This window comes from Strigops habroptila, chromosome 6, assembly GCF_004027225.2.
Source record: "Strigops habroptila isolate Jane chromosome 6, bStrHab1.2.pri, whole genome shotgun sequence".
NCBI classification, from domain to species: domain Eukaryota; kingdom Metazoa; phylum Chordata; class Aves; order Psittaciformes; family Psittacidae; genus Strigops; species Strigops habroptila.
The window spans coordinates 69,055,774-69,068,752 of record NC_044282.2 but is presented as its reverse complement, the minus strand read 5'-3'; the positions used below and the strand labels follow the sequence as shown (position 1 = coordinate 69,068,752).

The following is a 12,979-nucleotide window of genomic DNA, read 5'->3' as shown; positions in this document are numbered from 1 at the left end:
AGTTTTGATAATCACTGGAAGAAAAAATCAGAGAAAATGAAGTTTTTTAAACAGTCTCCAAGATAGAAGTACTAAACCAGATCTATTTTTTTATTTTTGAGAGAGCATGTTTTTGTTGGAGTAGTTACACAGCATGAAAGCTTTTCCAGAGCTGCTTTAAATGCCTATTTTTAACTACCCTAGTTCTAGATCTGATTTCTTTTTTCCTTTTTATAAACAACCCCCAGCGTAGAAACTGATCAAACAAGACACATGTTTGTGTATCATGTATGTGTATCATGTATATGTATCATGTATGTGTAGTCATGGGCTAATGTTAAGTCTATTTTAAGTATTGGGAAAAATTCAGTAAATACTGAATTTTCAAGATTTCAGTCTGGGATAGGGGAATAAGAGCTCACATGAAGCAGCAGCCTCTTCTCTCCCTTCTGTCCTAACTTTTGGGTCAGTACTAGTCATCTTAACAAGCTGGAGAGACTAGGCTAGGCAGAGCAGAGGGCCATGGTTAAACCACTTTCAATAGCAAGCTGCTATTGAAAGTAGTAGGGAGGGAGTACTAGGCTCACTCACTGATTTCCTCCCTGCCTCTGGAAGGTCCATTGGAGGTAAATGGGGCTGGGCAGTGCATAGCTGAGTCCCTGAAACACACAGAACTAGAGTCAGCTGAAGCTGCCTTTGTTTTTCATCTCCAAGAGTGGCAGTTTAGACAATCCCAAGTTTCTTTATAGAACTTCTTTAACTCTATGTTTTTTATGTCACATGTTAAACAAACCACTTGGTAATCAGTGCTTAAAACAGTGGAGAGAGGAATTTAGATGTATGTCAGAGTACTGCGTTAGATTTTGCTTTGGTTATGTTCAGTTTTTAAATAGGCTGTGTGTTGGGAAACTCATTTAACAGCCTCTGTAATAAGCCTCCTTGGTAGTAAAAGCAGACTGAAGAGGGATATCTGATTGCACAGACATGTCTTGAAAGTGAGTTAGTGGCGGTGCTGTTGGACATCTGGTGAGGTCTAACAGTGCTGGAAGCTCGTGTGTTACACCTGCCTCTCTTCCTCTGTGCAGCACAAAGCTCAGCAGGAGTTTCTCTGTCCCTACAAACCCTCTTTTGCTTAAACTGACATGGCATTGTGAATAAGGATTTCAAATCAAATCCCTATGGTTCTTCAAACTGTACCTGCCTGAAATAATGCGAGTTCATGCTAGTTGTCTATCACATAACTACAGATTTCCAAAGCAAAAGGAATGGTTATCAAGTGCCCCCTGCCTTTTTTATGAGAAGGTTTTGTTTGATTTGGGGTTTTTTTGTTTTGGGGTTGTGTTGCTTTTGGGTTTTTTCCACTTTGCTGAGTTATTGCTTACGGAGTTAATGTGGTCTTAAATATACTTGCTACTACAGTACGAGAGTCCTATTAATTTTCACATGAGCAGTACTAAAGCCTTGCGACCGCTCAGTAACACTGTTTCCTTTCACTTATTGTGAAAACTCTGTTTTCCTTGGATAGATGCAACACTTTTGAATCCCTGAACTAACCCTCATGTTTTCAAACTTATGAAATCCATTTTAATTCTTGGTCTGTAGAAACTGAGGTTTAATGAAGTAATCATTCCAATTCCATGTTTAGCCTGGGAGTAAAATATCTCTTGTGTAAAGATGCTATAAGGCTGACAACTGCACTTTCCCTCACTCTTGCTCTTTCTCCCACTGGAGCTTGTTAGTAGCCTCAGAGTCGTTTCATTTCAATGGCTTGGTCTATGGTCAAATGCAAAGCATGAAATAGATGCAAAATCTCCTTTCTCCAAAAAAGGATGTGTGGGCATTATCTGTGCAGCTGTGTTGGCAGCTCCAAAGCTATGGCAGCAGATCTGGTTTTTTTCTATGTATGTCACACTCCTCTGTGGCTCACAGGGAGCTGAAGAAACATGGACACTCTTCTTTCTTCATGTGTGTGTCTTGTGATTTTACTAATAATAATTGTATAAAATGAAACCTTTAATCCACAGTGCAAATCCATAGAGCTGGGTAACTGACTTTTAATATAACAGAACATTATTATGTTATTCCTGGTTTTACACAACCCAGTTTTCATGAATTAATGTCCTGAAAGACTGCTTTCTAAATCTGTAAACCAGGAAGAATACATCCATGCCTATATTAAACCTTATAGATGTATCTGACAGTCAGTGCTGTATTATGGTTTTTTAACCAGTCCATTGTAATCACTGAACCACATTAGCATGAAGCATTAGAGCACTTGTGATTTCTCTGTGGCCACACGATGCTTGCATGACTCACAGAGCCAGAGTTTCTGATGGCTAGTTCCTATTTCTACCTAAATAGCCACCTATATGCACACACAGTATTTATCCAAGAGTTCTGTAATTACACATTGTTCAGCACAGAAAAGGAGTAATCAAGGGGTGTTCCTGTGCAGAATTGTATTTACGTTCATATGTCTGTGAGGGAATTGGGCAGCAAACATTGACTCTTGGCTCTGGGCTTCTATAGAAACCGTAAACGAGTTGTGTGTCATTATACTCCAGATCAGAAGGAGGACCTCAGAGGGCTTAGCAGTGATGTACTCAGCAATGGTTGGAAGAGCTGCTGACTCTCATCACAGCAGCATGTGGTTTCACGTGCTGGGTGACAGCCCACCCGTGGTGTGATGGAAGTGCTGGTGCCACAGGATGGACTATGCAAGGGCCTGGGCTGAGCTGCTGCAGGGCAAGGCAGGAGCAGCCCGGCACAGACCCTGGGCTCTGCATCTTCCGCATCCGCACTCCTGGACTTACTCAGCCCTATCTTGAGCCAGTCCAAGTCCTTGAAAGGAGTTCTGAACACTGGTGTGCTTCATGCTTGACTCAAAATGAGCCTCAACATAATAAGAGTATCAGATTTGGTTTTCTTTTTCCTGGTCATATATGTTCGGCATTAAACATCTTTTCCCCATAAGGCAGAGAATTCTCCTGCAAAGGTTTTAGGCACAGCATGGGTTATTATTTTGTGCGGGATTTTTCCTAGCCTTTGTTCCAAGGTCTGATTCAACAGAGGTAGCAGAAGGAATCACTCAGCCACTGCGTATCTCTGGGCTCAGTAATCCGCATATGGTTTACAACATGTGAACCTTACAGTATTACACAGCCCCTTTGCAGGGCAACACCAGTCACTTGTCTTCGCTGTATAGAAAGTTTCCCACTGACTAGGAGGAGATACTGACAGACAGGTTGGTCTATTTTGAATCCCATAGGTTACCATTGAAGTGGTGGATGGCCCTGACACCGAGACAGACAAGGATCTGCAGAAAGAGAGCAGCAAGCCTAGCTGGCCAGTCCCATCGCCTGAGTGGAGAAACTGGTGGCAGAGGTCCTCCACCTTGACTCGCATGAGCAGTGGTGACCAGGACTACAAGTACGACAGCACTACTGAGGACAGCAACTTCCTAAACCCTCTCGGTGGGTGGGATAGTCATGCACCCAGTCACCGGACATTTGAGTCCAAGGAGCAGCCAGAGTATGGTAAGTTTGCATTCCAGGCCTCGTATGGGCATCTTGGGATTGTAAAAACGAGTTTGGGGGAAATGAGAATGGCGAGGCATCGCTGAGAGTGTGCCAAGTAAAACAGGATTTTTCAACATGTGGCTTTTGTTCATCAGCTTTTAAATACAAAACTGTGCAGATGCACAAGCTGTACTGTGGTAGCTGCATTCCACTGGTAAGTCTATAATCTTGAAAATCATACCAGTTATCCCATAAGAGGACCTTTTTTTAGTCCTAAGTGTACTTTTTTTAAAAGCAAAGGAAACAAGGTTTCGTGTTTATTTTTAGAGTAAGGAGAAGTACAAATTTAGAATTGTGCGGTGGTCTGGGAACCAAAATGTAATTATTGGATAAATGAGCAAGATCTAAGACATGGTAGTATTTGGTGGATACACAAATAAGATGAATTATGTTGGTGCATGTGTGGGGAGTGGCATATGCAGCAGGAACATTGTGTATTTGCGTGTGTAATTCTCTTCCAGATGTGTCATGGGGAAAACAATTGTTTTCAGCTTGTTGTGTGAAACAGCTGCAGAAACTAGAAACAGAGAGGAGCTACAGTCATTCACTGCCCCAGCGGACTGTAACTGCCCGCATGGGAATGACTCAAAGGAGGTGAACTAATATGTGCTCACAGGTAGCTCAGAGCCTCTCTGATTTAAGGTGTATGTAAATGCAGAAGGTTTATATTAGATCAGGATTTCAAAGCCACAGTACTTTTACGCTGGCACTTCTGTGTCATTCCCTAAACACTGCAGAGTGGCCGCCATGCACTGGTTCAGTCTTATTTTTCCCCTGTTTTGGTTATCTTGCAGTCCTAGAGCCTTAGCGAATGAGACTTCTCATGGAATCGTGTATTTAAACACATACATATGCATTAAATTTTGTGGCCAGGAGATTAAAGTCTATCCTTTCTTTTTGCACCTGCATTTATTTGTAGGCACACTTTATTGCCAAGATTTCATATATTAGGCAGGTAAAATAAAATTGCTTGTGCAAAGAATTGTGGTAGAAAAATATTAATAAGAATTACAGATATAAAAATGGGAAGAACAGGTTGAGCTCCAGCTGAAAATCTGATGTGCTATATTTTAATAGTAGATACTCTTTGTTTCAGAGTGCAGTATAAACACTAGGTAGGTAGGCCTAGAAATTATCCCAGAGCTCTCTGCTGTACACCAGAGCATGCTACTAAATGGAAAAGGCTCCTGGCCTTCTGACTAACCTAAAATGTCGTGTGCCGTTGGCTTTGGCCAGGAGGATCATAGAATCATAGAATCACAGAATGGTTTGGGTTGGAAAGGACCTTAAGATCATCAAGTTCCAACCCTCTGCCCCAGGAAGGGTTACCTTCCACTAGACCAAGTTACTCCAAGCCCCATCCAGCCTGGCCCTGACCACTGCCAGGGATGAGGCATTCACAACAACTTTGGGCAACCTGTTCCAATGCTTCACCACCCGCATAGTGAAGAATTTCTTCCTCATATCTAACCTAAATCTCCCCAGTTTAAGTTTGAACCCATTTCCCCTTTTCCTAGCAGCAGATCCTGCCTGTATGGGGCTTTTATGCTAGTGCCACCCATCGCTTTATGGCTCTATCATCTCCATTGTGCTCTCAGGATTTTGGGTCTTCGCACACAGGCATTAACCGTGCTCCCACCCACGTCACACCATGGACACCTGATTCCAGTGTGGTGGCTTCCCAATCGGCAGCCATGTAAGAAAAGAAGGAAAAGCACATGAGGTCCCAGCCACAAGGAACTCACACCTAGGCAGCTTGCTGCGAGTGAGATATATAACCTTGCCATACTCCTGGCAATAAATGTTTAATAGCACCCCACAGAGTTGTCATCAGTCATTACATATGGTACAAATCAAGTTACGTGTTCTACTAACCAGCTCAGGAAGCCCACAGACAGCATGGCAGTGAGGGGGGAGCGGGAATCGCATGCAGCACAGAGGCCAGTGCATGCAGGGATCTGTCCCTCGCTGTTGCCTCTACATACACTTTCAGCTATAAAGCAGGGCTGGCTCAGAGCCACTAAGCCCAGTTTTGCTTTGCTACCAGTGCTGCTTTAACCCCAATGAGCAAAGGCTGCAAGTCAGTCCAATATCTCCTGTAGGTTGCAGAGAAATCCATTAAGCCAGACATTCCCTAGCGAGAGACAATACTTAGCATGGGAGGCCAGTGGGAAGGCAAGAAAACTGGGTCTGGTTCATGGGCTCCATTTGAGGGCCTTCACAAGGTGGGATGTGCAACAGGTAGCTCAGCAAACAAGGGTTCTAAGGGGTTTAGATACTTACAGTGGCACTGAGTTGTGGCGGTGCAGACTTGGTATGGTTTGCCCTTGGCTGTCAACCAGAAGAGAATAAAGTTGTGCTTTGTTTTCAGAAGGTTCCTGCTAGTAAGCAGTCAGATTTGGTGTTATCTAATAATTCACGTGAAACACTACAAATTGCATGTTGTTCTGGGTGCAAGATGCATATGCAGTTCCCTATATTCACAGCAGTATTCCTGTAGTATCTGTTTCCTGTTCAAGGGACTGAAAAACAAACTGCTGTTTTCACACATGCCCCTCAGCCTCCCATAGCCCAACATGCGTTCTGTCCTAAAAACTAATTGAGTATTATTGTGCTATTGCTGTCTGTTTTGAAAAGACAAAAAAGAAAATTTAATTTACCCTGTGCCTGATTAGTCTGTGGTCAGAAAACCTATTCCTGTATACAGGGAAATGATGTGGATAGATGTGTACTGTTAGTTCATGACCCAGCTCTGCAGCTGAGGATTCTCAGCTGCCAAAAGGTCAAAAGAGAAAGGAAATATTTTTTCAAATAATGTTGCATGCATTTCCCTGAGGAGCATCAAGTGTGAAAACCATTTAAACAGCAGGCTTATGCCTGGCATTTAGCCCAAGCTTCAGGTAGAGACATCTGGATTCCATTCTTGTTTTGCTTGCTTAATAAAAAACACTACACAGTAGTTTTGGGTAGTAGGAGTTTTGTTTCTTCATTTCCTTCCTCATCTTTGTTCTTACACAGATTACATGGATGGCGAGGGAGACTGGAGCCCGTGGTCCCTCTGCAGCGTTACCTGTGGGAGCGGCAACCAGAAGCGGACGAGGTCCTGTGGGTACGCCTGCACGGCCACCGAGTCACGGACCTGTGACCGCCCCAACTGCCCAGGTGTGAGCATGGCCAGTGAGCTGATGGCTCAAGTGTGATTGTGGCCAGTGAGCTGATGGTTCAGGTGTGACGTCCAGAGAGCTACTGGCTCAGGTGTGATGACCAGAGAGCTGCTGGCTCAGGTGTGATGATCAGAGAGCTGCTGGCTCAGGTGTGATCATGTCCAGTGAGCTGCTGGCACGGGTGTGATGTCCAGATTGCTGCTGGTTCAGGTGTGATTGTGTCCAGAGAGCTGCTGGCTCAGGTGTGATTGTGTTCAGTGCACTGGGGAGTGGGGAGAGGCGGGCAAGGGGCAGGAGCCCTCCTGTACACAAAGCCCAGGGCCATTCATTCCCTGGCTAGGCAAGAGTTCCAGTGGGAACAGCCACACTGGTTTTCAAGGCCATTCATGAAATGGCAGGTTCTTTGCTAGTAATAATGTGCTGCTAGATGCAGTCTGTTGTCCTCTGGGACTTGAAAGACAAGTACAGGCTTTTTTGAGGTTACAGCAGTCATTTCTGTGCACAGTATATTTGTATTCCAAGGGGTGAAATCTACTCTCTCAAAACAAATTTGTATGAATTTTAGCATTTCAAAACAGCTGTGCTGACTGTTACCTCAGTGAGCTCAAGTTTTGCTGTGCAACGGGTGGGCATGCCTGTCTTGGGAACAAAGAGCTCCCTCTCAGCTTTATGGCTTTTAAGTTTTGTGCCTAATGTATACAGAGTTGCTTTAAGACTCCATGTGTATTAATATGAAAAAAACCTCACTTTAAATACCTGCTTTGCATTTCACTCCAGAGATTTTTGGGTCCATTGGGCATTAAGCTACAAAATTTGCTATCCTGAAAAGTCGGTGTGAAGGTGGAAATGTCATCTGTTTCCTTACATGGTGCTCGATAATTGGAGAATTACAAACCAGCAAAGTTTGGTCTCATAACAGCTGTGCACAATGGGATGAAGGAATGTATAGTTTTGGCTTGACTGTATGCAGAAAATATGGCCAAGGAGCCTTAACTTAGCTCCAACCCATCTATAGGCATTGGCATTTAAATGCCAGAAACGGAGACGTCCTTAACATCACGCAGTGGTGAAAGCAGGGCTGAGCACCCAAACCTACGTCATAAACATTTAAAGCTGCTATGGAAAACTTCCCCGTAATGTTCTTTAAATGCTGCTGCCTGTTAGGATTTAGGCAAGTGTGTAGTGCAGTGATGCAGGAGTTGCCACAATGCATGGGATATGCGCTAGTTCATTACTTCCCGAGATGGGAGAGAAGTAAAAACACATGCTGTGGTGGTATACGTTTCACTGAGTTTACTTAATGACTCAGAAAGGCAGAAATACTTAAACTGGAGGTCAGGTTTTTTGATGGAAGTGAAAAGTCAGCAGTGCTGGAGAGAAGACACAGGATCCTCAGTGAGAATGATAGAGAGAAGTTTCCCACTTTTAGATAGATGTAAGTTGCAATCGCATCCATTGCAAGGTAAAGGCTACTAGGCATTTCAGGAGAAAAATGTTCCTGGATGCTCTCATACATCCTAAACCCGCAATAATAAGGGGTTAATTCCAGAAGAAAGAATGTAGCCCCTAGTTATACTCTCCAGTATTTATTACCAGCTAGCATCAAACAGTGGCAAACTTGAAAGAATGTCATACAACAGACCTCCAACGATCAGCAAGCAAAATATATTCACTCTTTGAGGCTGCGCTGACATTTTTAAAATTACAAGGGCAAAGCTCAGCTTCTGCTGTTTATAATTCCAGCAGTGAATTAATGCCTCGTAATGGGTTCTTGGGTATCTATTATTCTGCATCTACTGCTGGAGTTAAGGCAAAACCCTATGATAATTTTATTGAAAAGCGGCCCGAGGCTGTTTTGAAGCTTTGCAAGCCACTATTATGCCCCAGTTCAGAAGATCAGGAGAAAGTTCATTGGCAAGAAGATGGGTGCTGAACAGGCTTCATTGTTAACCATATAGTTACCACATATTAAAGACCTCTTTGGAGATCTTTAATTCAATGGGGAGGAAGAAAAAAACCCCAAAACCTGTTCAAATGCTTCTTTGAAGAGACATTTGTTTTAAGGCTACGTGGCACAGAAAAGAGGGAAAGTTGAGCTGGTAGGTAGGCCAAACTAAAGCAGCAAAGAGAGGATGTTTACTTTGGCAAGACCAATTAATACATTTTCTGGCAAGCCCTCTTTTTCTCTACTGATAGCAAACACTTAACTGGAGGCTGTTGGAAGATCCTGGTATTTCATTTAATTGCTGTAGGTGATGGGGAATGGGATTGCTTGGAAAGGTTATTTATCTCTTGCCTACTCACACCTTTCAACTCCCTAGCACTGGGAGAGACCAACAAGCACCAGCCTTCTTGTAATAGCATCATTCTTCCTTGCATTTCCTGAAAAATGGTTGCCCACATATGCATGTGAACTTACCTCTCTTCAGGCGTGTCACCTTGTTTTAAAAGCAGCACAAAAGCAGTCTCCTTCAGACACCACATTTTGCCCAAGGTGTTAGAGCTTCCACTGGGACCCTTGTTTGTATCTTGTCAGTCACTTGTGACACATGCTCTGGAGAAGGTGCTGGCCACATAAAGCTGATCAGGTGGCTCTTGGTGAAGTGTGCAAAGCTCCAACTGGAATTACTGGGAGATGCTGGCAAGCCTTGTGTCAGGAAGAAGAACAATATCAGTTCCCTTACTACTGCCCCTGCACTGGGTTCATAACTGACCAGTTTGTTGCTGAAATATAATCTAAGCTCTGAAACTGGAAAACATTTGACCTTTGGGCTAAGCTAATGCTTTATCCTCCGAACACCATAGATTCCTTGGTCATTATACTTTTAAACAAACACCTCCTTGAGCAGCAACCTCAGGTTACTGCCCTGCCAAACAAAAGCACCTTACAGAATTGGGGAAGAAGGGGTGGCAGGGAGGCAGTTGATTTCATTGTGTTTTAATAGGAAAACACCATTACCACTAACATGTGTTTGTCTTAGGGATTGAAGATACCTTCCGGACAGCTGCCACAGAAGTGAGCTTACTTGCAGGAAGCGAAGACTTCAATGCTACCAAACTGTTTGAAGTTGGTAAGCAGCCTAGTCACTCTTCCAGTAGTAGATAAGAGACTTCCTTAGATTTTCCTGGTTTGACTCTTGCTGCAGGACCAAGGTTTTGCGTTTACCATTAAAAATGTCAGTAGTAAAGGCCATTTATTACCTTGCTTAAATTTATGATCTGAACCTTAGCTCACTTCTGTCATAAAATCTGCCTTCTCTTAAGCCTCGGTAAATGTATGTGCTTCTCTCATTATAAACTGGTGGTTCTCTGTCCTAATACAGAAAAGGGCTGTAAGGCTCCATGCTAATGGGGCGTAGGGAGGGAATCCAACACTGTGTTTTGAATTTTCAGCATTATGTTAAATAGCCTTGAATGGAAGATAATGTAAAAGCATTTTAGGTACAGCTGAGAAAAAAAACCAGTGACTTTTATAAGCATGCACAGTTTTATAACTGTGTGTGCTGCAGTGGGGGTAGCCAGAGCAATTGTATAAGGCATAACTCAACACCGATCTATGTAAAACTCAGTCCAACATTTATAATGTTCTGATTTCATCCCCCCAATGAAACCATGATGTGGCCACTCCTAGACACTAGATGTAGGCTAATTGGATAAATAATGTAACCCAGCACCTCCCTCCTATGGTGGTAGAGCACAACAGGACTCTTTAAGGAGATAAAAAAACAGGACACAGATCACTAAGTAAATATTTTGCAAAGATGTTTGCTGTAAGAGTTTGAGGTCCCAGTCTTTGCCTTACTCCAGAGTCCTGTTAAGTGAGTGTGGAGCAAGATGTGCAGGGGGGTTTTAAAACCCGTAGCATGATACAGACACATTGGATAACGCTTTGGGTAGGAGATGTTTAACTGGAGTCTCCCCAGACTCTTGTGAAATACTAAAGTGCCAGTATTAAATATGCTACTAGTCTATAAATCTCTTTAATCCCAGCTGTAAGTCATGGCTCTGGTGCCATTAAATCCTCCTAATGTACAGACACTCCAATATTATGTCACGTATGCCCTTCTAGAATCTGAATCACTTTTGGCTGCATTCGCCAGCTGTCAGTCTCCACGTTTGAACTACAATTACTTGAAATACCCCTTTGGGAAGGTTGAGACTAAATAAAAAAAAAGTATTTGTTAGTTAAAGGAAAAACTGAATTAGGGCTTAATAGTGAACTTCAGAAAAAGTAACCCAGGCCTTGCTTGCCACCTTGGCATATGTAGTGTCATGAGAAACTTGGTCCTTCAACATGTGAATCTGCTGTTCTTACAAGATGAGCAGTCTAGGGGTTCAAATTGGAGACCAGCATCAAATCACCATGATTTCCCTGTTTCGGTTCTGTTGCTTGTAAACCCATAGTAGTTTGTAAACCCTCTTGTGCTGCATGGAGATGCTTGCAGCGTAATTAGAATCTGCCAGGTAGGAGAAATGCCAAAGATTCTTACTGGCACAGTGCTGCATTATGATTCAGACTAGCACTGCCTGAGGCCCTAAATGCAGTCACGCATGTGATTTCTTCATCTGACAAGACAGCACATCGCAGGGAGGCAAGCGCTGACTGCCCTTTCTTTCTTAAGCAAAGCACTGGTGCTGAACAGTTACTTATTTGTTATCACTGATCATACGAACTGGGATGTTGCATAATGTCTCTTAAGCTTCCATTTCCTGCCCTTAAACAGATACTGATAGCTGCGAAAGATGGATGAGCTGCAAAAGCGAATTCTTGAAGAAATATATGCACAAAGTGGTCAATGATCTTCCCAGCTGCCCGTGCTCCTACCCCAGAGAAGTTGCGTACAGCACTGCTGAAATCTATGATCGACTGAAGAGGAAAAACTTCCGCTGGAAAGATGCGAGTGGTCCAAAGGAAAAACTGGAAATCTATAAGCCCACTGCACGATACTGCATCCGCTCCATGCTCTCTTTGGAAAGCACAACACTTGCAGCACAGCACTGCTGCTACGATGATAATATGCAGCTCATTACCAGAGGGAAAGGAGCAGGCACACCAAACCTGATCAGCATTGAATTCTCAGCAGAACTCCATTACAAAGTGGACATTCTGCCTTGGATTATATGCAAAGGTGACTGGAGCCGATACAATGAAGCACGGCCTCCAAACAATGGGCAGAAATGCACAGAAAACCCTTCAGATGAAGACTACTACAAGCAATTTCAAGAAGCAAGGGAATATTGAGATGTTCCTCCTCTTGAGGCACAAAATAGCATTCGTTTCCTGGATGCCAAAGAACTGATAACGGCTGCTGCATTGTCTCCTTGACAGGGGTTGATCAGTTTCTTTCTAATGAATGTATATAGTTGTAATATAATACATAAGTATTTTTCATAGTGTGTGTAATTTATAAACACATATCTCTCTATCTCACACACACCTATTTTTACATACAGACATACATAAAACTTGTCCTGGTAGGATTTTATACTGCAATAATGTTCATTTAACAATGTGCATTTCATTTTATTCCCCAACTGTAACAGAAGTGTGAGGTGGGAGTTAGAGGGGGCAGCTGCCATCACCATCAGGCCCCAAGGCTCCGGCTGAGGAGGGCACATATTTAAAAGTTGTTATAAACAATAGGATTGAAGAATGTACTCTTCCATATGGGAACGGTTTACAAGATTAATGCACCTACAGCATCAGTTTTCTCTATAATTGACTTCATGACTAGTCATATCAAAGAGAGGAGGACTATTTTTTTGGAAGGGTAATACTCAAGAGTGAATATAGACAGTTACTAGCAATTTTTTCTTGGATTTCTTCCTGTTACAGTCTAGCTCAGGTCTTTGCAGTCCATCTGGGGTAGGCTTGCAGGGAGATGTAGCTGTGGTTTTCCTATGGACCAGAAAAGATTCGATGCAGTGGTTGTGCAAGAGTTACAAGCTGCCCACTCCTGGAGGCAGCTCAGATATGGAGCTACAGCCATCAGGGCTTATGTTCTATACTGGTAGCAGATCTTCAGGGCAACTACCTGTAAACTGGGTATGCCATAAGTCACTGGAGGAGTGAGGCCAGAGGAGGAAACCGTGTCAAAGGGAAAGAAAAGAAAGAAAATCACAGTTACTTCCCAGTTTTTAACATGAAGAGTGTTTACATCTCTTTGTTTCTTTCTTTTAAAAAAAGAGAGAAGTCTATTTTTTTAAAGAACAGGAAAATCAAAACACACATTTCTAAGCTCCCTGAGATAAAGCATG

General features: G+C 43.0%; 1 protein-coding gene across 1 annotated transcript in view; it reads left to right on the top strand.

Moving 5' to 3' along the window:
• The window catches only part of ISM1 (isthmin 1), a 37,940-nt gene extending 25,832 nt beyond the window's left edge, over positions 1–12,108 (top strand). The window contains exons 3-6 of the mRNA XM_030490834.1: positions 3,248–3,515; positions 6,576–6,719; positions 9,703–9,792; positions 11,446–12,108. Coding sequence (XP_030346694.1) covers positions 3,248–3,515; positions 6,576–6,719; positions 9,703–9,792; positions 11,446–11,963 — 1,020 coding nt within the window. The 3' untranslated portion in view covers positions 11,964–12,108. The remainder of the gene's footprint in view (positions 1–3,247; positions 3,516–6,575; positions 6,720–9,702; positions 9,793–11,445) is intronic.
• Positions 12,109–12,979: the final 871 nt, after the last annotated feature.